We start from the raw sequence: 24,053 nt of genomic DNA on the forward strand, positions 1-24,053 counted from the left end.
GTATGGTTACACAATCATTATGCCACAGGGAATCAGGCAGTCAGATCTGAAATGATGAGAAATGGATATTATATTTGGGAAATCAATAGCATGACTAATTACTCTAACTCAGGGTTTCTCCCCTGACACCATAGACATTTTGGTCGGATCCTTCTCTGTTGTGGATGCATCCCGTGCCCTGTAGGCAGCATCTCAGGCCTTGTAACCACTAGATGTCAGCAGCTCCCATTCCCCAGTTGTGGGAACTAAAAATGTCCGCAGACATTGCTGAATGTCCCCTGGGAACAGTGGTTTAAATATTTCTGTGGCTGAAGGAAGGTCCCTTACCACTTGCCTTTTCACTCAGCACCTCCCTCACCAATGCTCTTCCCTGGGTATCTCCAAGTGCAGAGGGTGGAAAGGCTTTTCCACAACTCCTCCACTTTGGTGCTGTTAAAACAAAAATCATATTAAGGCAATAACAGAGCCTGATTGAAGTTTATCTAATGTACAAATTGCAGATCAGGGTAACATTTTGACTAGGGAGTCAAAAATGTTCCAAAGAAGAAAGAACTTCCAAATATAAACTTTTTATTGTGCTTTAAGTGAAAGTTTACAAATCAAGTCAGTCTCTCACACAAAAACTTATATACACCTTGCTACATACTCCCAGTTACTCTCCCCTTAATGAGACAGCCCTCTCCCTCCCTCCACTCTCTCTTTTCATATCCCTTATGCCAGCTTCTAACCCCCTCTACCCTCTCATCTCCCCTCCAGGCAGGAGATGCCAACATAGTCTCAAGTGTCCACCTGATCCAAGAAGCTCATTCTTCACCAGCATCCCTCTCCATCCCATTGTCCAGTCCAATCCCTGTCTGAAGAGTTGGCTTTGGGAATGGCTTCTATCCTGGGCCAACAGAAGGTCTGGGGGCCATGACCACCGGAGTCCTTATAGTCTCAGACCATTAAATCTGGTCTTTTTATGAGAATTTAGGGTGTGCATCCCACTGTTCTCCTGCTCCCTCAGGGGTTCTCTGTTGTGTTCCCTGTCACGGCAGTCATCAGTTGTAGCCAGGCACCCTCTAGTTCTGGTCTCAGGCTGATGTAGTCTCTGGTTTATGTGGCCCTTTCTGTCTCTTGGGCTCGTAATTACCTTGTGTCCTTGGTATTCTTCATTCGCCTTTGGTTCAGGTGGTTTGAAACCAATTGATGCATCTTAGATGGCTGCTTGCTAGCGTTTAAGACCCCAGACGCCACTCTTCAAAGTGGGATGCAGAATGTTTTCTTAATAGAGTTTATCATGCCAATTGACTTAGATGTCCCCTGAAACCATGGTCCCCAAACCCCCGCCCCTGCTACGCCAGCCTTCAAAGCATTCAGTTTATTCAGGAAACTTCTTTGCTTTTGGTTTAGTCCAGTTGTGCTGACCTCGCCTGTATTGTGTGTTGTCTTTCCTGTCACCTAAATTAGTTCTTATCTACTATCTAATTAGTGGATACCCCTCTCCCACCCCCCCACCTGTCTCATAACCATCAAAGAATATTTTCTTCTCTGTTTAAACTATTTCTTGAGTTCCCAAAGATTTTTTATACCCCATTTGGTCGGCATTGCCATGGAAAATTGGGCCAGAGTAGAACTGATAAAACAATTTGTGGTCATGAAGGGTTCCATACAGTATTGTCTTGAGGAACAATTAAAATAATTACTGATTTACCCTAAAATATAGCTCCTAGTCTGATCTTTGTAGTTCCTGTTGAAACTGCACATAGATAATTCTTTTAAAAAAGCACAAGGCCTATGCCAAAACGTTCTTTACTCATTAATCTGGATGATTATTTGACTTACAGGTGACTTTTAGGAGACCAGTATTCTCAAGTCTCAAGGTTCAAAGATCATCTTAGGGTGATAGCTTGGGTGGGTCACCTCAGCCTCCATGGATTCAGAAATCTAGATTCCGTGAGAATTAAAACTCCACTCCTCAGTACTAAACATCATGACATCATGATTCTCTCTCTACCGCCTGAAGCTAGAGGATCTCTGATGCCACTCCATTTTTACATTGTGCAACTGTTCTGTAAGTCTGAAATTACAAAGAAGAAGGTTGTGGGGGAGGGGTGCTTATATTCCAATACAAGGATCCACAGGAGTGGGTGGGTGCAGCTCTCTGGAGCCCAGGCTTCCCCTGTATGTGCTGGGTCCTGGAAGAAAGGCTTGTCTGCAGGCAGAAATGGACCAACGTGCCCCCTGCCCAGGCCGTGTTTTAAGTTCACTCCTACTGGGCCCAGCAAGCACCCACCCGCCTTTGTCCAGCTCACAGAATGTCCCAGCCCTGGCTGCATATCAGAACCTAGGAGCTGGGTAGAAGCCAAACTAGGGCATACCCCTGGAAGGCTCACCCACTAGTTCAGTCAGCCAAGGCCAGGGTAGCAGGACTGTCTTCACTCTAAATGTGAGCCTCAGCATGTTGTCAGGCCCCCGTGCCCTGACCAGTTCACCAAGCTGAGGAGCTCAGACTTGATGCAATCAACTGGGTCCATAAATAAATCCACAGATCCAGGAACACTGCTCACTGCCATATTCCCTCCAGGACCCACTGGGTCCCCCATGCCACAAGTGCAGCAAGCCGTGGCTCTGGCCATCCAAGGTTTTGAGCTCTGCTCCAGACTGTGAGGGAACAACGGGGATTTCAGCGCAAGGGAGGGACAGGGACAAGGATCCCAACAAGGTTCACCAGGTGCAGTGATCAGGAAGGAGTCACAAATTAGGAAGACAAGAGGCAGGTATGTGAGGCAGGCACCCCCTTTTTCTGAGAGCTACCTCCCCTGCAGGGGCTTCCCCAGCAGTCAGCTCTGTAGGAAGAGCCCCCTTCCCAGCTCAGGGCTGGGGCTGCACGCGTAACCCACGCTGGGCCGGTGCAGGGATATGTGGAATTGGGACATGGTCATCAGGGCCGGTGGCTTGCCCTGGCGGTGCTACTACCATAGCTGTGGGGTCGCTGTGGCGCAAAGAACGGAGTCTTGCAGAGCGGCAAAGATGCAGCAGACAAGCAGGCAGAGGCGGGCTGACCCGCTGGAGAGGGGCCAAGCCCAAGCCCATTGCTGTTGAGTCGATTCCGACTCAGAGAGACCCCAGCGGACATTGTAGAACTGCTCCACAGAGTTTCCAAGGAGCGCCTAGTAGATTCCATCTGCCGACCTTTTGGTTAGGGGCCCTAGCACTTAACCAGTACGCCACTTAGGGTTTCCTGGAGAGGGGCTGAGCGGAACATATTCTTGGGACAGGTCCTGCTGCAATGGAAGCAGTATGCCTTGGTGCCTCAGAGAGGCCCCAGCCAGTCAGCACAAGCTCATCCCCTATTGCCATAGCAACGAGTTTACTGCCGGGCACATTGCGCGGACTCAGCCAATCAACGCAGGCCATCACCCTGACGAGCACTTGTTCCTGGACAAGTCATCCAATCAGAGTAGCGTCCAGGAATCGCGTGACCCCTTCCTTTCGAGGACAGACGTTTCTCTCTGAGCAGTGTGATTTGCGCAGGTTTCAGAAGTTCTTGACTTCCAAGCGGTGTAAATACAGAGAAAGCAATGGTTAAACACGGAAGATAAAATACGTGTGTTTATATTAACTCCCTCTCAAATTCCCTTCACTTGAACGGCACAGAGACAAGAGTAGGAGGAGGACAGTAACAAGCGGAAAGGGGCGAGGCAGATAAACAACTGAATGACTGAGCGGACGGGAGGTGGAAGCTCGCGTCTAGGAAGGGCCGAAGAAGCGGGCGGAGCCCTAGAGGCTCCAGCTGTCTCCTCCACCGGGCTCCGCAGTTTCTTCCCTCGGGAATGTACCCCTCTCTGCCCCAGCCCGGGGAGGGATGGAGGCGTTTCCTTTGGGGAAATTGAATGGCACAGAGAAAAGACTTAGATCCTACCACTTCTGAGATCCCCAGCAAAACCCCTCATCGTTTAAAGTAGACCGTGTTGGGTAGAAATGCCCTCTCAAGCCTCAGTGACCTTATCTGGGAAGTAGGGATAATAATACTACCCCTGCCTGCTATACGAAGACTGTTCTGATCGATCGAAAGGGTGAATGCAAAAGTGCTCTGTGAATCGTAAATGCTTCAATCGATATTAGTTATGACGGTAATTGCTCTTACTAATAAATACATTGCGTTTCCTTAGAAATAAGCAGGAAATGCACAAGATCTATATGAGAAAATAATAAAACTTGCCTGAAGGACATAAAAAGAAGACATAAGTAAATGGGGTAACATACCATATTTCTGGATGAGAAGATTTGATATTATAAAGATGTCAGTTCTCTAAAATGAATCCAGATATTCATAAATTCAGTGCATTTCCAAGGAAAATATCAACAGCATTATCTTGTGAAATGGAATGAAGAGATTCTAAAATTTATATGAAAGAGAAAAGATACATGGTGAAGAAAACTGCCCCACCAGATACTGTTTTTGTTGTTAGCTGCTGTGGGGTCAGCCCCGAACTCATGGCAACCCTATCCATCATGGAACAAAACCGCTGCCCAGACCTATGCCATCCCCACGATGAGCTGCAGATCAGACCATTGGGATCCCTAGGGTTTTCGCTGGCTGAGTTTTGGAAGCACATCACCAAGCCTTTCTTCCTAATCTGTCTTAGTCTGTAAGCGCCACTGAAACCTGTTCAGCATCATAGCAACAGGCAAGCTTCCACTGACAGATGGGTGGTAGCTGCTCATGAGGTGAATTAGCCAGAGCGGTTTGGGTCTCCTGAATGGAAGGGGAGAATTCTACCACTGAACCACCACTGCCCTCCACCAGGTATCAAATACACTAAAACATCAGATCCTACGTATCAGAAACCTGTGTCCTGGTGTTGACACAGGAATATACAGCTGGATATTAAGAATACAAAGCAAGGCAAAGCCAAGGCCACAACTGGACCAATTCGGCTGGCAAAGATATAACCAGCCACTTCTATATTCAGACTGTTTCTTACGTACATAGATAACAAAAGGAAGAGTACCCAAAGGTGTCAGATCCACGGGTACTTGTCCCACATGCCAAAAAGGAAAACAGCAAAACAAAAAGGGTTGGATGACTGCAAAACACGTTGTGGGATACCCCTTTGCTGAGGAGCCAATTCTGTACTATAGCTGAGTGGTTTTATAGTCTGCAGCTCTACCCTGAGGGGCTGGGGCAGGATGTCCGTATCTCCACAGAACATGGAGGCCATAAGGAGGTATGTCATGACAGTCCGTCAGGGGAGGAGAAGAGGGGGTGGGAGAGGCCTTGAGGTAGCTCCTCAGGAGCCGCCCATTTTCTCGTGTTCCAGGAGGATCACAAAGTTCTGTCAAAACCCAGATTAGATGTGGTTTCAAATTTTGCCTGAGTGGCCTATGTGGACACCTGCGAGGTGACCAGAGCAGAGCTGTTACCTACAACAGAGAAGTAAAACAGTGGAATACAAATTGTGGGTCCAATTAACACGTCAGTGGGGAAAGGATAGCCCAGTCAACAAATAGCTTTATTAGACTCCTACCTTTAACATACACAGAAATAAATTCTAAAAGGACTAAAGTGCTAAATATAATTCTTTTTTAAATATTGGAAGGAAATTTTGGAGAACAGTTTTATAATTTTGGGGTGGAAAATGCTTTTCTTAACAAAGCATGAAGCCCAAAACAAGAAAGAAAAGGTTTAAAGTCATAAAAAGTAAATATTTCTGTATGTCAGACACTTTCAATCAAGTTGTAAGTTTAGCAATGTTGTCGTCGTTAGGTGCTGTCAAGTGGGCTCCAACTCGTAGTGACCCTATGTACATCAGCAATGGTATTCCTCATTCCACGTCCACTTCTAAATCCAGCTTGAATTTCTGGCAGTTCCCTGTCAATATACTGCTGCAGCCATTTTGGAATGATCTTTAACAAAATTTTACTCATGTGTGATGTTAATGATATTGTTCGATAATTTCTGCATTGGGTTGGATCACCTTTCTTGGGAATAGGCATAAATATGGATCTCTTCCAGTTGGTTAGCAAAGTAGCTGTCTTCTAAGTTTCTTGGCATAGGTGAGTGAGCACTTCTAGCACCACATCCGTTTGTTGAAATATCTCAATTAGTATTCTGTCAATTCCTGGAGCCTTGTTTTTCTCCAGTGCCTTCAGTGCAGCTTGGACGTCATCCTTCAGTACCATCAGTTCGTGATCAAACACTACCTCCTTTGGTACAGTAACTCTGTTTATTCCTTCCATCTTCTTTTGATGCTTCCTGTGTCATTTAATATTTTCCCTGTAGAACCCTTCAGTATTGCAACTCGAGGCTTGAATTTTTTCTTCAGTTCTTTCAGCTTGAGAAATACTGAGCGTGTTCTTCCTTTTTGGTTTTCTACCTCAAGGCCTTTGCACACGTCATTATAATACTTTATGTTGTCTTCTCTAGCTGGCCTTTGAAATCTTCTTTTTAGCTCCTTTACTTCATCATTTCTTTTTTTCGCTTTAGCTACTCGACGTTCAAGAGCAAGTTTCAGAGGAAGAAAGGCCCGGCAGTCTACTTCTGAAAAGAATTAGCCAGTGAAAACCTTATGAATGGCAGTGGAACATTGTCTGATGTAGTGCTGGAAGATGAGCCCCTCAGGTTGGAAGGCACCCTTCATGTGTCTCAGTTTGTTGTACTATGGGGGCTTGTGTGTTGCTGTGATGCTGGAAGCTATGCCACCGGTGTTCAAATGCCAGCAGGGTCACCCGTGGCGAACAGGTTTCAGGTGAGCTTCCAGACCAAGCCAGACTAAGACCAGGCTAAGTTTAAACAAAGGAGGCTGGGGGAAACATTGTAGCATATTTAATAAACAATTAATAGATATTCCAGATGGCATATAAAAAGATTCTACAAATCGATAAGTAAAAGATAATTCAATAACAAAATAGTTGAAGAATAGAAACAAATTAGCCTTAGAAGAGGAAATGTAAATAACCAAACAAACATGAAAAGTTGTCCAGCATTTTGTGACTCAAACCACAAGGAGATGAAAGATCAGCAAAAAATTACAAATATTTATAATCTTAAGGGTTGACCAGTATGTACCCAAACTACTGTTAGTGGAAGTATTAATAAATTGGTGAAGCCATTTCAGGAGGCAGTGTAGTCCTATCTACCAAAACGTAAGTATTTGAACTAGTGATTCAACCTTTAGGAGCCATCCAGAAGAAACATTTACATACGCTTACTAAGGTAAAGGAAACCCTGGTGGTGTAGTGGTTAAGTGCTATGGCTGCCAACCAAAAGCTGAGCAGTTCGAATCCACCAGGCGCTCCTTGGAAACTCTATGGGGCAGCTCTACACTGTCTTATAGGGTCGCTATGAGTTGGAATTAACTTGAGGCCATCGGGTTTGGTTTTTGGTTACTAAGGTGAAATAAGATCTCCACCACAGCCTTGTCAATAATAGTGGAAAATGGGAACACCAAAATTACTGTTAGTAGGGAGTTGTTGAGAAAATATTGCCATCCATCCATCTGGAGGTGTCTCTCTGTTGGCCCAGGCCTAGTCCCTCTTCAATCTAGGCCTACGCTGTCCAGTGTGGTTGCCATCAGCCACACAGAGCACTTGAAATGTGGCCGGTATAATCAAGAAGTGCTGTCACACACCAGATTTCAAAGAGTTGTGAGCCAGAAACACCTTCTAAGATCAGCTTTGGCTCCCACATCTTGTTTCTGACAGGTTAAATGAGTTCCCTTGGCTGACATCAGTCACCTGCAGAACTGCAGCTTCCCAGCTCCACGCACACCATCTTCATACCCCACCAAGGCCACTCTGTCCTGCTACATTTGCACTCAGAGGTGTGAGAAGGTACATATAGGCACAGGCAAACAGCATCACCCTGGGCTGGGGGCTGGTGCAGAGCCTTCACCTCAGGGTCACAAGAGGAGGACCCAGCCTCTGTAGGATCTTTATCTGGCAGTATTGACCTCAGCTGGGCCTGTGTTGGCTAGGGTCAAGGTTTCGGAGTCAGGTTTCAAGATGGTAGGCTGGAGACAGAACCTCATGGTCCTGAGCACACTTGGCAACTCCAACTGTTTCCTCTAGAAAGGCCCAATCTGCTTTGTCAAGCACCCCAGCTTACGTTGATCTTTGCTCTTGGGATATAGTTTTGGAAAACCCTGTGACACCAACTGAACAGGTGGCAAAGTGGTTGCAGGCTGGTGGTTGCTGTGGTGACAATGTGCTTGAGTGGTTGCCATGGTGACAGGAGTGGAGGCCTCCTGCCATAGACTCAGTTTTCTGCATGGCAGCTCTAATGACAGGACGGTAAGCACTGCTGAGGCCCGCAGGTGTGAATGCGGAGGCCCACTCCTAGTCCCTGGAGTAACCACACACCTTTTCCAGAGCCCAGCAGGCCCGGCAGGAGAATTCCCATTTCTACACCTGGAAGTGTTGAGCCAGTGGCTGTTTCAAGGGGAGTCAGGTTGGTGTGTAAGAGGAATGCAGTAACCAGCAGCCTAATTACTTGAAAGCTGTTCCCACGCCACAGAAGGGAAGAGGATCATTCTGCTGAGTCTCTTCAGAGGACACCAAGCACGTACAGCTTCACACAGCCTGGAGGGAACGCTGACTCGCCCTGAGAACTCTACTCCAGGTATCCCCGGCCGTGCCAGGAGGACACGGGTCTGAGCAGGCTTTGGTGGAGATGGGCTGGGCTGCTGTCCCAGAGGAGAAAGCTCGGCATCTTCCAGGGAAACAATGAAAAGGAGGAAACTGTGATTGAACCTCAAACTGGGAACCAGCCAGAACGTGGACCATCTTCTCCCCAATACCCAGGAAGAAGCCTTGGGATATTTCTACTCTGGAGACCTGTTGGGAAGCGCGGGGTCCCAGCTCACCAGGGCTGGCTGCTGTACAAATGCTGGATCACAGAGCCAGAATGGAGAACGCCAAGAAGGAGAAGGTAGCTCACCACTTCCTGAGGTTTTCTGGAAGCATTTATGTCACCCCGAGGTTTGATGGTTTGTTTAGCACTGACAAGGGTCTGCACCTCAGAATCTGATTTTATCCACAGGCCTTTTAGGAAAGATGGAACTAGGGAGCACTCTGTGGGGCACTGCTTGTCTAGGGGGCAGGCTGGGTCCTCTCCCCACAGCTTTGGACTTGGCCCCACATGACCTGTAAGTTAGGTGGCAGGGTTAGTCCAGGAGCCGACCTCCATTGAGTAGAGGTGCTGGAGAGTTTGGGACGCTAGCAGCATGGTATTGAAGCCTGGGGTCTTTAGTGGGTAGAACTAACTGCCCAACATTGAAAACAACACTCAACAAATTTCACAAAAGGTCAGATGCTGGCACCTCCTTGCAGGAGCCACTTCACACAGAGCCTGAGGGTCAATGATCCCTGTGAGGAATGGAGGGCAATTACTTTTCCAAAACAGAGAGAAATCCAGGCCTTCTCTGAACCAGCCCTGCACCCAAGCCAGGAGCTGGAGATAGATCAAGCAGGTGGGAAGCATAGCAGAACGGTGATCAGGGCTCATACCCATAACCTCAGGCTGGGGGGCCAAAAGTAACACAGGCTGGGGCATGCTTTCCCCCTCACATTCACCTAGCCTCTTGTTTATCTTCTCTCATGTGAAGTGATGAGGTCAGCATAAACCAGGCTGGCTCTGTTCTAGACAGAGCTGATGTCGTCAGGAGAAAAACAACCGCCAGTGGCAGGAGGCACCCGGCTATAGGCAGCGACAGGCAGGCCTGGCCACGCCCAGCCCCTCCGTCACTGGGAGATGTGGCAGGAGCCTAGGTTAGGCATCCTGCCCAAAGGGGCCATGTAAGGCACCTGGGCAGAAGGAAAGCGGTGTCTTTGATGGCACAATTAGAGGGGCCGCTTGGTGACAGTGAGAAGTGGAATGCTTTCTCCAAATGGAGAGAGAAAGCATGGTGTTGGGGGGTGTGTGTGTGTGTATGTGTGCACTCATGCACATGCATACAAATCACCTTAACGGAGGCCATAGCAAAGGGTGACACCAAGGTCGCTGCATTGGCAGTAGTTTGTGCTGGGATCTTACCATCTTGGTGCCATGGAACCATTCTCAGACCCAAGGCCAGCCCCTTCCCGTCTGCCCACATCACAAAACGGTTTCTGCCACAGGTGGGAAGGAAGGCCCCTGTGCACCAACCTTAGTACGAATATTTTGGGGCACCAAAACCTCAGTCATCAAGATAAATAATATTTTAATGCAATATTTTAAAAAATCAAAATTAATTCAAAAAGTCCCTGAGGAACAAAATATCAAAAGTTTAAATAAAAACAGGGTCAGCATTACTGACATTTTCTTTAGTCTCAGGCTCGGCGGTGGGCTCAGCCAGCAGAGACCCTTGTTGGGGTGGAAGCCCTCCCACAGGTCCTCTCTGCTTGGGAGGATTTGCTGGTTATTTTGGGGTGCCTTAGGGTGGTCCCCCGTCAGGATCTGCTGCTTTCCCCTAGTTGCTGACTACCCAGGCCCTGGGTGCTTCTCTGCAGTGAGCTGTGCCTTCCTCACCTGTTCAAAGTTGCACTATCAGTGTGGCTCTGTCTACTGCAGCTTCCCTTCCTTTCCAGGTGCTTTGGCCCATTTCCGTCTCTTCATTTCTGCGGCCCAAAGTCATTCTGCCTGTGCTTACTTCCTTGATTCTACCTTTGGGCGTTCCTTTATGATCTGCATGGAGCCTGTGGCCTCATTTACCTATCCAGGGGCTTCCCTACATGGCTGTCAGCTTCTTAAACAGCGTTTCCAGAGCTCCTTACGGGCAGGCCTAGTCCTCCTGTCATAGCCTACCAGGCATAGGCCCTTCCCTATGAGCTTGCCTGGCTTTTCCCCTTCCCCCTACAGCCCACCTTCCCGCCCTTGCCGTTCACCATCCCCCATCCTCCACTCCTGCCAACTCACTGTTCCATATCATGCTCTATCCCAGGTCGGGCCACCATACCACCGCCACTGCAGTGAGCATACCTCCTAAGGCTTTCTCCTAGCAGCTGTGCCTTTCTGGTGCCTGGTTGTTTCTGTTCCAACAGGCACTCCGTTGGGCTGCTCCAGTCCATTATATGTCATGTCGTATTGAGGACAAGTTGTACCACTCTCCTGCTTCACCTTTTTCAATGTTTTTAAAAAGTTCTGGGCTCTTGTGTACATTTGTTCTTCAGATGAATTTTAGAATTATTAGTCAAGTTCCAGAAAAAAGTCCTGTTGGGTTTTGATTTGGCGAGAAATGAAACTTACCATTTATTCAGATCTTTGTCTTTCAGTAAAGCATAAAAATGTCATCTCTTTGAGTCTTGGACTCTCTTTCCCAAGAGAGTTGAGGTAGTGATACAGTATTTTCTTTGAGCCCTGTGAGGAAGTGCCTTTTTTATGCCATCCAACAGTCACCCATGCTAGATGACACTGGAAACACTTCAACAACTAGGCGAAAGTTTCCCAAGCAGGAAACGGCTGGCTTGTGTGCAGGGTATCTCTGCTCTGACCCTGTATAGGCTTCCCGTGGTGGACGCATGACAAATATGAGTGAATACCTTCTGTGGGCAGGCACTGTGCTGGGCACGTAGGCCATGTCCACTGACCAACAGCATTACAAAGTTCCATCTCTGCTCCTTTTCTTAAAAAATAATATTATAGTGGTAAAATGTATATTTTTAAAAATTGCCAGCTTTACTTTTTTAAAATTTTTATTTATTTTGCTTTAGGGGAAAGCTTACAAATCAAGTCAGTCTCTCATACAAAAAGTTTACACACTTTGCTATGTAATCCTACCCGCTCTCCCTGTAATGAGACAGCGGATTTCTCCTCTCCACCCTGTATTCCCTGTGTCCTTTCCAAAACGCCCTTGTCCCCCTCGTCCTTCTCATCTCACCACCAGACAGGAGTTGCCCACATAGTCTCAAGTGTCTACTTGAGCCAAGAAGCTCACTCCTCACCAGTATCATGGTCTGTCTTACAGTCCAGTCCAAACCCTGTCTGGAGAGTTGGTTTCGGAAATGGTTCTAATCTTGGGCTAGCAAAAGGTTTGGGGACCATGACTATCGGGGTCCCTTCAGTCTCAGTCAGACCATTAAGCCTGGTCTTTTTACGAGGATTTGAGATCTGCATCCCCCTGTTTGCTCCATCAGGGATTCTCTGTTGTGTTCCCTGTTAGGGCAGCGATCCTTGGTAGCCTGGTACCATCTAGTTCTTCCAGGCTCAGGCCGATGACGTCTCTGGTTTACGTGGCCCTTTCTGTCTCCTAGGCACATCTTTACCATGTCTTCGGTGTTCTTCATTTGTTTCAGGTAGATTGAGACCAATTGATGCATCTTAGATGGCAGCTTGCTAGTGTTTAAAACCCCAGACGCCTCTCACCACAGTGGAATACAGAACGTTTTCTTAATAAATTTTGTTATGCCAATTGACCTAGATGTCACCTGAAACTGTGGTCCCCAGACCCCCATCCCTGCTACTCTGGCCTTTGAAGTGTTTGGTTGTATTCAGGAAACTTCTTTGCTTTTGGATTAGTCCAGTTGTGCTGACTTCCCCTGTGTCATGTGTTGCCCTTCCCTTCACCTAAAATAATTCTTGTCTGCTATCTAGTTAGTTTGTTTTATCTAGTTAGTGAATATCCGTCTCTCTCCCTCCCCACCCTCATTACCATCAAAGAATATTTTCTTCTGTGTTTAAACTTTATCTAGAGTTCTTATAATAGTGGTCTTATACAATATTTGTCCTTTTGCAGCTGACTAATTTCACTCAGCATAACACCTTCCAGATTACTCCATGTTATAAGATGTTTCACACATTCATCGTTGTTCCTAATCATTGCGTGGTATTCCATTGTGTGACTATACCATAATTTATTTATCCATTCATCCGATGATGGGCACCTTGGTTGCTTCCAACTTTTTGCTATTGTAAACACTGCTGCAGTGAACATGTGTCTGTTTGTGTGAAGGCTCTTGTTTCTCTAGGATATATTCCAAGGAGTGAAATTGCTGGATTCTATGGTAGTTCTATTTCTAGCTTTTTAAGGAAGCACCAAATCGATTTCCAAAGTTGTTGTACCATTTTACATTCCCACCAGCAGTGTATAAGTGTTCCAGTCTCTCCATAACCTCTCCAACATTTATTATTTGCTGTTTTTTGGATTAATGCCAGCCTTGTTGGGGTGAGATGGAATCTCATTGTAGTTTTGGTTTGCATTTCTCTAATGGCTAATGATCGTGAGCATTTCCTCATGTATCTGTTAGCTGCCTGAATGTCGTCTTTGGTGAAGTGCATGTTCATATCCTTTGCCCATTTTATTAATTCGGTTATTTGTCTTTTTGTTGTTGAGTTTTTGCAGTATCATGTAGATTTTAGAGATCGGGTGCTGACCAGAAATGTTATAGCTAAAAACTTTTTCCCAGTCTGTAGGTAGTCTTTTTACTCTTTTGGTGAAGTCTTTGGATGAGCATAGGTGTTTGATTTTTAGGAGCTCCCAGTTATCTAGTTTCTCTTCTGGTGTTTGTACGTTGTTAGTAATGTTTTGTGTACTGTTTATGCCGTGTATTAGGGCTCCTAGTGTTGTCCCTATTTTTTTCTTCCATGTTCTTTATTGTTTTAGATTTTATATTTAGGTCTTTGATCCGTTTTGAGTTAGTTTTTGTGCATGGTGTGAGGTATGGGTCTTGTTTCATTTTTGTGCAGATGTATATCCAGTTATGCCAGCACTATTTGTTAAAGAGACTATCTTTTCCCCATTTAACTGTTTTGAGGCCTTTGTCAAATATCAGCTGCTCATATGTGGACGGATTTATGTCTGGATTCTCAATTCTGTTCCATTGGTCTATGTATCTGTTGTTGTACCAGTACTAGGGTATTTTGACTACTGTGGCAGTATAATAGGTTCTAAAATCAGGTAGTGTGAGGCCTTCCACTTTGTTCTTCTTTTTCAGTAATGCTTTACTTATCCAGGGCCTCTTTCCCCTCCATATGAAGTCGGCAATTTGTTTCTCCATCTCATTAAAAAATGTCACTGGTATTTGGATCGGAGTTGCATTGTATCTATAGATCGCTTTGGGTAGAATAGACATTTTTACAATGTTGAGTCTTCCTATCCACGAGCAGGGTATGTTTTTCCACTTATGTAGGTCTCTTTAGTTTCCTGCAGTAGTGTCTTATAGTTTTCTTTGTATGGGTCTTTGACATCTCTGGCTGGATTTATTCCTAAGTATTTTATCTTCTTGGCAGCTATTATAAACTGTATTGATTTGGTGATTTCTTCTTGGATGTTCTCTTTGTTGGTGTAGAGGAATCTAACTGATTTATGTGTATTTATCTTGCATCCTGATACTGTGCTAAACTCTTCTATTCATTTTAGTAGTTTTCTGGAGGATTCCTTAGAGTTTTCTGTGTATAAGATCATGTCATCTGCAAATAGAGATACTTTGACTTCTTCCTTACCAATTTGGATGCCCTTTATTTCTTTATCTAGCCTAATTGCTCTGGCTAGGACCTCCAACACAATGTTGAATAATAGTGGTGATAAAGGGCATCCTTATCAGGTTCCTGATCTCAAGGGGAATGCTTTCAGACTCTCTCCACTTAGAATGATGTTGGCTGTTGACTTTGTATAAATGCCCTTTATTATGATGAGGAATTTTCCTTCTATTCCTATTTTGCTGAGAGTTTTTTTCATGAATTGGTGTTGAACTTTGTCAAATACCTTTTCTGCATCAATTGATAACATCATGTGGTTCTTGTCTTTTATTTATGTGATGGATTACACTGATTATTTCTCTAATGTTGAACCATCCCTGCATACCTGGTATGAATCTCACTTGGTCATGGTGAATTATTTTTTTGATATGTTGTTGAATTCTATTGGCTAGAATTTTGTTGAGGATTTTTGCATCTAAGTTCATGAGGGATATAAGTCTGTAATTTTCTATTTTTGTGGTGTCTCTACCTGGTTTTGGTATCAGGGATATGGTGGCTTCATAGAATGAGTTGGAGAGAATTCCATCCTTTTTTATGCTCTGAAATACCTCTAGTAGTAGTGGTGTTAACTCTTCTCTGAAATTTTGGTAGAATTCTCCCTTGAAGCCATCAAGGCCAGGGCTTTATTTATTTATTTATTTAGCTTAATTTGTATTGTCCTTTAAGTGAAAGTTGACAAATCAAGCCAATCTCTCAGACAAAAACTTATATACACCTTGCTACATACTCCCAATTGCTCTCCCCCTAATGAGACAGCCGGCTCCCTGCCTCCACTCTCTCTTTTTGTGTCCATTTTGCCAACCTCTCACCCTCTCTACCCTCCCATCTTCCCTACAGGCAGGAGATGCCAACAAAGTCTCAAGTGTCCAACTGATCCAAGAAGCTTACTCTTCACCAGCATCCCTCTCTAACCCATTGTCCAGTCCAATTCCTGTCTGAAGAGTCGGCTTCGGGAATGGTTCCTGTCCTGGGGCAACAGAAGGTCTGGGGGCCATGACCACCGGGGTCCTTCTAGTCTCAGTCAGACCAGTAAGTCTGGTCTTTTTACGAGATTTTGGGGTCTGCATCCCAACTCTCTCCTCCTCCCTCAGAGGTCCTCTGTCATGTTCCCTGTCAGGGCAGTCATCAGTTGTAGCCGGGCACCATCTAGTTCTTCTGGTCTCAGGCTGATGTAGTCTCTGGTTTATGTGGCCCTTTCTGTCTCTTGGGCTCATAATTACCTTGTGTCTTTGGTGTTCTTCATTCTCCTTTGATCCAGGTGGGTTGAGACCAATTGATGCATCTTAGATGGCCGCTTGCTTGTGTTTAAGACCCCAGATTCCGCTCTCCAAAGTGGGATGCAGAATGTTTTCTTAATAGATTATGCCAGTTGACTTAGATGTCCCCTGAAACCATGGTCCCCAAACCCCCGCCCCTGCTACACTGGCCTTTGAAGCATTCAGTTTATTCTGGAAACTTCTTTGCTTTTGGTTTAGTTCAGTTGTGCTTACCTCCCCTGTATTGTGTGTTGTCTTTCCTATCACCTAAAGTAGTTCTGATCTACTGTAAAATTAGTGAATCCCCCCCCACCCTCCCTCCCTCCCTCCCTCCCTCCCCCTTCTCGTAACCACAAAAGAATGTTTTCTTCTCAGTTTAAACTATTTCTCAAGTTCTTATAATAGTGGACTTATACAATATTTATCCTTTTGCAACTGACTAATTTCACTCAGCATAATGCCTTCCAGGTTCCTCCATGTTATGAAATGTTTCCCAGATTCCTCACTGTTCTTTATTGATGCATAGTATTCCATTGTGTGAATATACCATAATTTATTTATCCGTTCATCCGTTGATGGGCACCTTGATTGCTTCCATCTTTTTGCTACTATAAACAGTGCTGCAGTAAACATGGGTGTGTATATATCTGTTCATGTAAAGGCTCTTATTTCTCTAGGATATATTCCAAGGAGTGGTATTGCTGGATAGTATGGTAGTTCTATTTCTAGCTTTTTAAGGAAGCGCCAAATCGATTTCCAAAGTGGTTGTACCAGTTTACATTCCCACCAGCAGTGTATAAGTGTTCCAGTCTCTCCACAGCCTCTCCAACGTTTATTATTTTGTATTTTTTGCATTAATGCCAGCCTTGTTGGAGTGAGATGAAATCTCATTGTAGTTTTGATCTGCATTTCTCTAATGGCTAATGATCGTGAACATTTCCTCATGTATCTGTTAGCTACCTGAATGTCTTCTGTAGTGAAGTGTCTATTCATATCTTTTGCCCATTTTTTAATTGGGTTATTTGTCTTTTTGCAGTTGAGTTTTTGCAGTATTATGTAGATTTTAGAGATCAGGCACTGATCAGAAATGTCGTAGCTAAAAACTTTTTCCCAGTCTGTAGGTAGTCTTTTTACTCTTTTGGTGAAGTCTTTGGATGAGCATAGGTGTTTGATTATTAGGAGCTCCCAGTTATCTAGTTTTTCTTCTGCATTCTTTATAATCTTTTGTATATTGTTTATGCCATGTATTAGGGCTCCTAACGTTGTCCCTATTTTTTCTTCCATGAACTTTATCGTTTTAGGTTTTTATATTTAGGTGTTTGATCCATTTTGAGTTAGTTTTTGTGCATGGAGTGAGGTATGGGTCTTGTTTCATTTTTTTGCAGATGGATATCCAGTTATGCCAGCACCATTTGTTAAAAAGACTGTCTTTTCCCCATTTAACTGTTTTGGGGCCTTTGTCAAATATCAGCTGCTCATATGTGGATGGATTTATGTCTCGATTCCCAATTCTGTTCCACTGGTCCATGTATCTGTTGTTTTTATACTAATGCCTTATTTATCCGGGGCCTCTTTCCCTTCCATATGAAATTGGTGATTTCTTTCTCCATCTCGTTAAAGAATGTCTTTGGGATTTGGATCGGAATTGCATAAAATGTATAGATCGCTTTTGGTACAATAGACATTTTTATAATGTTAAGTCTTCCTATCCATGAGCAAGGTATGTTCTTCCACTTTTGTAAGTCTCTTTTGGTTTCTTGCAGAAGCATACTGTAGTTTTCTTTGTATAAGTCTTTTACATCTCTGGTAAGATTTATTCCTAAGTATTTAATCTTCTTGAGGGCTACTGTAAATGGCATTGATTTGGTGATTTCCTCTTTGATGTTCTTTTTGTTGGTGTAGAGGAATCCAACTGATTTTTCTATGTTTATCTTGTATCCTGATACTCTGCTGAACTCTTCTATTAGTTTCAGTAGTTTTCTGGAGGATTCCTTAGGGTTTTCTGGGTATAAGATCATGTTATCTGCAAATATAGATACTTTGACTTCTTCCTTGCCAATCTGGACGCCCTTTATTTCTTTATCTAGCCTAATTGCTCTGGCTAGGACTCCCAGCACAATGTTGAATAAGAGTGGTGATAAAGGGCATCCTTGTCTGGCTCCCGATCTCAGTGGGAATGTTTTCAGGCTTTCTCCATTTAGGGTGATATTGGCTGTTGACTTTGTATAAATGCCCTTTATTATGTTGAGAAATTTTCTTTCTATTCGTATTTTGCTGAGAGTTTTTATCATGAAAGAGTGTTAAACTTTGTCAAATGCCTTTTCTGCATCAATTGATGCAATCATGTGATTCTTGACTTTTGTTTAATTTATGTGGTGGATTACATTAATTGTTTTTCTAATGGTGAACCATCCCTGCATACCTGGTATGAATCCCACTTGGTCATGGTGAATTATTTTTTTGATATGTTGTTGAATTCTATTGGCTAGAGTTTTGTTGAGGATTTGTGCATCTACATTCATGAGGAATATAGGTCTATAATTTTCTTTTCTTGTGGTGTCTTTACCTGGCTTTGGTATCAGGGATATGGTGGCTTCATAGAATGAATTTGGTAGTATTCCATTCTTTTCTGTGCTTTGAAATACCTTTAGTAGTAGTGGTGTTAACTCCTCTCTGAAAGTTTAGTAGAACTCTGCAGTGAAGCTGTCTGGACCAGGGCTTTTTTTTTGTTGGGAGTTTTTTGATTACCTTTTCAATCTCTTCTTTTGTTATGGGTCTATTTAGTTGTTCTACCTCAGTTTGTGTTAGTTTAGGCAGGCAGTGTGTTTCTAGGATTCATCCATTTCTCCTAGGTGTTCAAATTTGAGTATAGTTTTTCATAGTAATCTGACGTAAGTCTTTTAATTTCGGTTGGGTCTGTTGTAATATCGCCCATCTCATTTCTTATTTGGGTTATTTGCTTCCTCTCCTGTTTTTCTTTTGTCAGTTTGGCCAATGGTTTATCAATTTTGTTGAGTTTTTCAAAAAAACAGCTTTTGGTCTTGTTAATTCTTTCAATCATTTTTGTTTTCTATTTCATTTAGTTCAGCTCTAAGTTTTATTATTTGTTTTCTTCTGGTGCCTGTGGGTTTCTTTTGTTGCTCTCTTTCTATTTGCTCAAGTTGTAGGCATAGTTCTTTGATTTTGGCCCTTTCTTTTTTTTTGGATGTGTGCATTTATTGATATAAATTGGCCTCTGAACACCGCTTTTGCTGTGTCCCAAAGGTTCTGATAGGAAGTGTTTTCATTCTCATTGGATTCTCTGAATTTCTTTATTCCATCCTTAATGTCTTCTATAATCCAGTCTTTTTGAGCAGGGTATTGTTCAGTTTCCAAGTGTTCAATTTCTTTTCCCTGCTTTTCCTGTTATTGATTTCCACTTTTATGGCCTTACAGTCAGAGAAGATGCTTTGTAATATTTCAATGTTTTGGATTCTGGTAAGGCTTGCTTTATGACCTAATATGTGGTCTATTCTAGAGAATGTTCCATGTGCACTAGAAAAGAAAGTATAGTTGGTTGCTGTTGGGTGGGGTGTTCTGTATATGTCTACGAGGTCAAGTTGGTTGATTGTGGCATTTAGATCTTCCATGTCTTTAATGAGCTTCTTTCTGGATGTCCTGTCCTTCACCAAAAGTGGTGTGTTGAAGTCTACTATTATTGTGGAGCTGTCTATCTCACTCTTCAATGCTGACAGAGTTTGTTTTATTTATCTTGCAGCCCTGTCATTGGGTGCATAAATACTTAATATGGTTATATCTTCTTGGTATATTGTCCCTTTAATCATTATATGGTGTCCTTCCTTATCTTTTCTGATGGATTTATCTTTAAAGTCTATTTTTTCAGAAATTAATATTGGCACTCCTGTTTTTTGATTGTTGTTTGCTTGATATATTTTTTCTATCCTTTGAGTTTTAGTTTGTTTTTGTCTCTAAGTCTAAGGTGTGTCTCGTAGGCAGCATATAGACGGATCTTGTTGTTTTTTAATCCTTTCTGCCACACTCTGTCTTTTTATTGGTGCATTTAGTCCATTTACATTCAGGGTAATTATGGATAGGTATGAATTTTTTTTTTTTTATTTATGAATTTAGTGCTATCATTCTGATGTCTTTTTTTGTGTGTTGACAGCTTCTTTTTCCCACTTGATTTTATGTGCTGAGTAGATTTTCTTTTTATATTGTCCTTTCCTCATATTTGTTGTTGTTGATTTTGTTTCTGCTCAGTCTGTATTTTTCCCTGGTATTTTATTTTGATGAGTAGGATAGTTTGTCTCCTTTATGGTTACCTTTTTATTTACCCTTATTTTTCTAAATTTACAACTAACTTTTATTTCTTTGTATTGCCGTATCTTCCTCTCCATATGAAAGGTGTATGATTACATTTCTTAGTCCCTCTTTATTATTTTAATATTGTCTTCTTATATGTAATAACATCACCGTTACCCTATGTTGGGCTTTTTTTTTTTTTTAATCTTGCTTTTTTGTTTGTTTGTTTTTTTTTTTTGGATTTCCCTGTCTGGGTTGACTTCTGGTTGCTCTGCCCAGTGTTCTAGTCTTGGGTTGATACCTGATATTATTGATTTTCTACAAAGAACTCCCTTTAGTATTTCTTGTAATTTTGGTTTGGTTTTTACGAATTCCCTCAACTTGTGCTTATCTGGAAATGTCTTAATTTCACCTTCGTATTTAAGAGACAGTTTTGATGGATATATGATTCTTGGCAGGCAATTTTTTTCCTTCAATTTTTTAAATATGTCATCCCATTGCCTTCTTGCCTGCATGGTTTCTGCCCAGTAGTCCGAGCTTATTCTTATTGGCTCTCCCTTGTAGGTGACTTTTCTTTTATCCCTGGCTGCTCTTATAATTGTCTCCTTATCTTTGGTTTTGGCAAGCTTGATTATAATATGTCTTGGTGACTTTCTTTTAAGATCTACCTTATGTGGAGTTCAATAAGCATCTTGGATAGATATCTTCTCATCTTTCACAGTATCAGGGAAGTTTTCTGCCAACAAATGCTCAACAATTTTCTCTGTATTTTCTGCTATCCCTCCCTGTTCTGGTACTTCAGTCACTCGTAGGTTATTTCTCTTGATAGAGTCCCACATGATTCTTAAGGTTTCTTCATTTTTTTTTAATTCTTTTATCTGATTTTTCTTCAAATATATTAGTGCCAAGTGATTTATCTTCGAGTTCAGAAATTCTAGCTTCTACTTGCTCAATTCTGCTCCTCTGACTTTCTACTGAGTTATCTCATTCTGTAATTTTATTGTTAATCTTCTGAATTTCTGATTGCTGTCTGTCTAAGGATTTTTCCAGCTTATTAAACTTTTCATTATATTCCTGAATAATCTTTCTGAATTCTTCAGTTGCTTTATCTGTGTGTTCCTTGGCTTGTTCTGCGTATTGCCTCATTTCCTTTCTGATGTGTTGAAGGGTTCTGTATATTAAACTTTTGTATTCTGCATCTGGTAATTCCAGGAATGCACTTTCATCTAAAAGATCCCTGGATTCTTTGTTTTGAGAGCCTGTTGAGGTGATCATGGACTGTTTCTTTATGTGACTTGATATTGACTGTTGTCTCCGAGCCATCTATAAGTTGTTGTATTAGCTTATGCTTGCTTACTGTGCCATAGCTGCTTGCTTTGTTTTCTTTTGGTATACCCCTATGGGTTCCTTGAGTGAGCTAGCTTGATTATTTTCACCTTTGGAGCTCTGGTGTCCTGTCCCCAGCTGGCTAGAGCTGTTATCAGGTATATCAGTCTAGGAGTCCATTCAGTTTTCTTGTATGAATTCAGCTCAGGTTTCCAGGTAGCTGATATCAAGTGTGTGGTACAGGTTCTGTCCTACAGTCTTAGAGGGGCAGGGGTGATTGGCGTATATACCCGTATCTGATTGCAGCAGGGGGTCATGCTCTGAACAAGGCAGAGGGCTAAGAACCGACCCCCAAGTGTCTCTGAGGAAGACGCATTTCTGTTCCCTAGAGCGTGCTGGTGGGGGGCTCCGCAGAGGGGCCATGGGCACTCAAAGGTTTTGTTGTAAGAACTGGGAGGTACCAGTTATCCCTGGGCCCCTGTCACAGGTGGCTGGGTGACCCAAGTGGAGCCACCAGTCCTTAGGTCTCTGTTGTGGGTAGGTGAGGACCTTGTTTAATAGGCAAAGCAATGTCAAACGTCAAACACCCACCTCTCCACCGCACTGCTGAAATGGTTGGAGTTTGCCAACAAGGGCCTATTCTCCTGAAATAGGTCCGCACAGACCCATGCAGAAGGGAAAGGCGCTCAAGATCCACAGATGGTTTATGCCTAGACGGGAGCCGTTTCTGTCCTGAGCTCTCCCAGTTAATGGAGCTAGCAAATTATCTTTTCCCCCCAGTTGGAATTTTTTTCCTTCCCCAACACCCAGAGGACGGCTCCAGGTGCTCACCAGGGTCTATCTCAGGCCTAGGGATTCAGCCACTGAAGCTGGGTTGGGGCTTGGAGGGGGGGCGCAGTAAAATATACGCAAGTACTTAGCTTTTGCAGACAGCGCCCTTCTGCTCAGGTTCCGGAGGTGTGAGTGGGCTGTGTGGCTGGCTGCTTCTCCCTGAGGAAACTGCGGCAGAATGCTAGGACCAGCCCACCCCGCCGCCTCCGCCGCCACCGCGGCCACTCCGGAAATGGTGCCTGAGGGTTCCCCACGATTCAGGTCTGGCAACTCCTCTCTGCTTCTGAACGGTCTCTTCCTCCCCCGGCCCTCAGTTCGTTGTCTAAGCTTGCCTTTGATGCTCAGAGCTCCCAGCTTGTCACAAATATACTCGTTTCACTTGTCTTTTCGGGTCTTTTTTGTAAAGAGGTCTTGACGGAAGCATCTGTCTATTCCGCTGTCTTGGCTCTGCCTCTCTCCTTTTTACTCTTTTGGTGAAGTCTTTGGATGAGCATAGGTGTGTGATTTTTAGGAGCTTCCAGTTATCTAGTATTTCTTCTGTATTGTTAGTAACGTTTTGTATACTGTTTATTCCATATATTAGGGCTCCTAACATCATCCTTATTTTTTCTTCCATGATCTTTATGCTTTTAGATTTTACATTTAGGTCTTTTATCCATTTTGAGTTTGTTTTTTGTGCATGGAGTGAGGTATAGGTCTTGTTTCATTTTTTTGCAGATGGATATCCACTTATGCCAGCACCATTTGTTAAAAAGACTGTCTTTTCCTCCATTTAACTGTTTTGAGGCCTTTGTCAAATATCAGCTGCTCATGTGTGGATGGATTTATGTCTGGATTTTCAATTCTGTTCCATTGATCTATGTATCTGTTGTTGTACCAGGGTATTTTGACTACTGTGGCAGCATAACAGGTTCTAAAACCAAGTAGAGTGAGACCTCCCACTTTGTTCTTCTTTTTCAGTAATGCTTTACTTATCTGGGGCCTCTTTCCCTTCCATATAAAGTTCGTGATTTGTTTTCCCATCTCATTAAAGAATGTCGTTAGAATTTGGATCTGAATTGCATTAAATCTTTAGATTGCTTTTGGTAGAAAGACATTTTTATAATGTTAAGTCTTCCTATCCATGAGCAAGGTATGTTTTTCCACTTATGTAGGTCTGTTTTGCTTTCTTGTAGAAATGTTTTGAAGTTTTCTTTGTATAAGCCTTTTACATCTCTGGTAAGATTTATTCCTAAGTATTTTATCTTCTTGGGGGCTACTGTAAATGCCATTGATTTGGTGATTTCCTCTTCAATGTTCTTTTTTGTTGGTGTAGAGGGATCCAACTGATTTTTGTGTGTTTATCTTGTATCCCGATACTCTGCTGAATTCTCCTATTAGTTTCTGCAATTTTCTGGAGGATTCCTTAGAATTTTCTGTGTATAAGATCATGTCATCTGCAAATAGGGATAATTTTACTTCTTCCTTGCCAGTCTGGATGCCCTTTATTTCTTTATCTAGCCTAATCGCTCTGGCTAGGTCCTCCAGCACAGTGTTGAGTAAGAGCAATGATAAAGGGCATTCTTGTCTGGCTCCCGATCTCAAGGGGAATACTTTCAGGCTCTCTCCATTTAGGATGATGTTTGCTATTGCCTTTGTATAAATGCCCTTTATTATGTTGAGGAATTTTCCTTCTATTCCTATTTTGCTGAGAGTTTTTTCATGAATTGGTATTGAACTTTGTCAAATGCCTTTTCTGCATCAATTGATAACATCGTGTTGTTGTCTTTTGTTTTATTTATGTGATGGATTACACTGATTGTTTCTCTAATGTTGAACCGTCCCTGCATACCTGGTATGAATCCCGCTTGGTCATGGTGAATTATTTTTTTGATATGTTGTTGAATTGTATTGGCTAGAAT

General features: G+C 43.1%; 1 protein-coding gene across 1 annotated transcript in view; it reads left to right on the forward strand.

The window, feature by feature from the left end:
- The first annotated feature begins 8,294 nt into the window (after positions 1 to 8,294).
- Positions 8,295 to 24,053, forward strand: part of GCK (glucokinase) — a 126,313-nt gene continuing 110,554 nt past the window's right edge. Inside the window, exon 1 of the mRNA XM_049894228.1 lies at positions 8,295 to 8,914. Coding sequence (XP_049750185.1) covers positions 8,870 to 8,914 — 45 coding nt within the window. The 5' untranslated portion in view covers positions 8,295 to 8,869. The remainder of the gene's footprint in view (positions 8,915 to 24,053) is intronic.

Source organism: Elephas maximus, chromosome 8 (assembly GCF_024166365.1).
Source record: "Elephas maximus indicus isolate mEleMax1 chromosome 8, mEleMax1 primary haplotype, whole genome shotgun sequence".
Lineage (NCBI taxonomy): Eukaryota > Metazoa > Chordata > Mammalia > Proboscidea > Elephantidae > Elephas > Elephas maximus.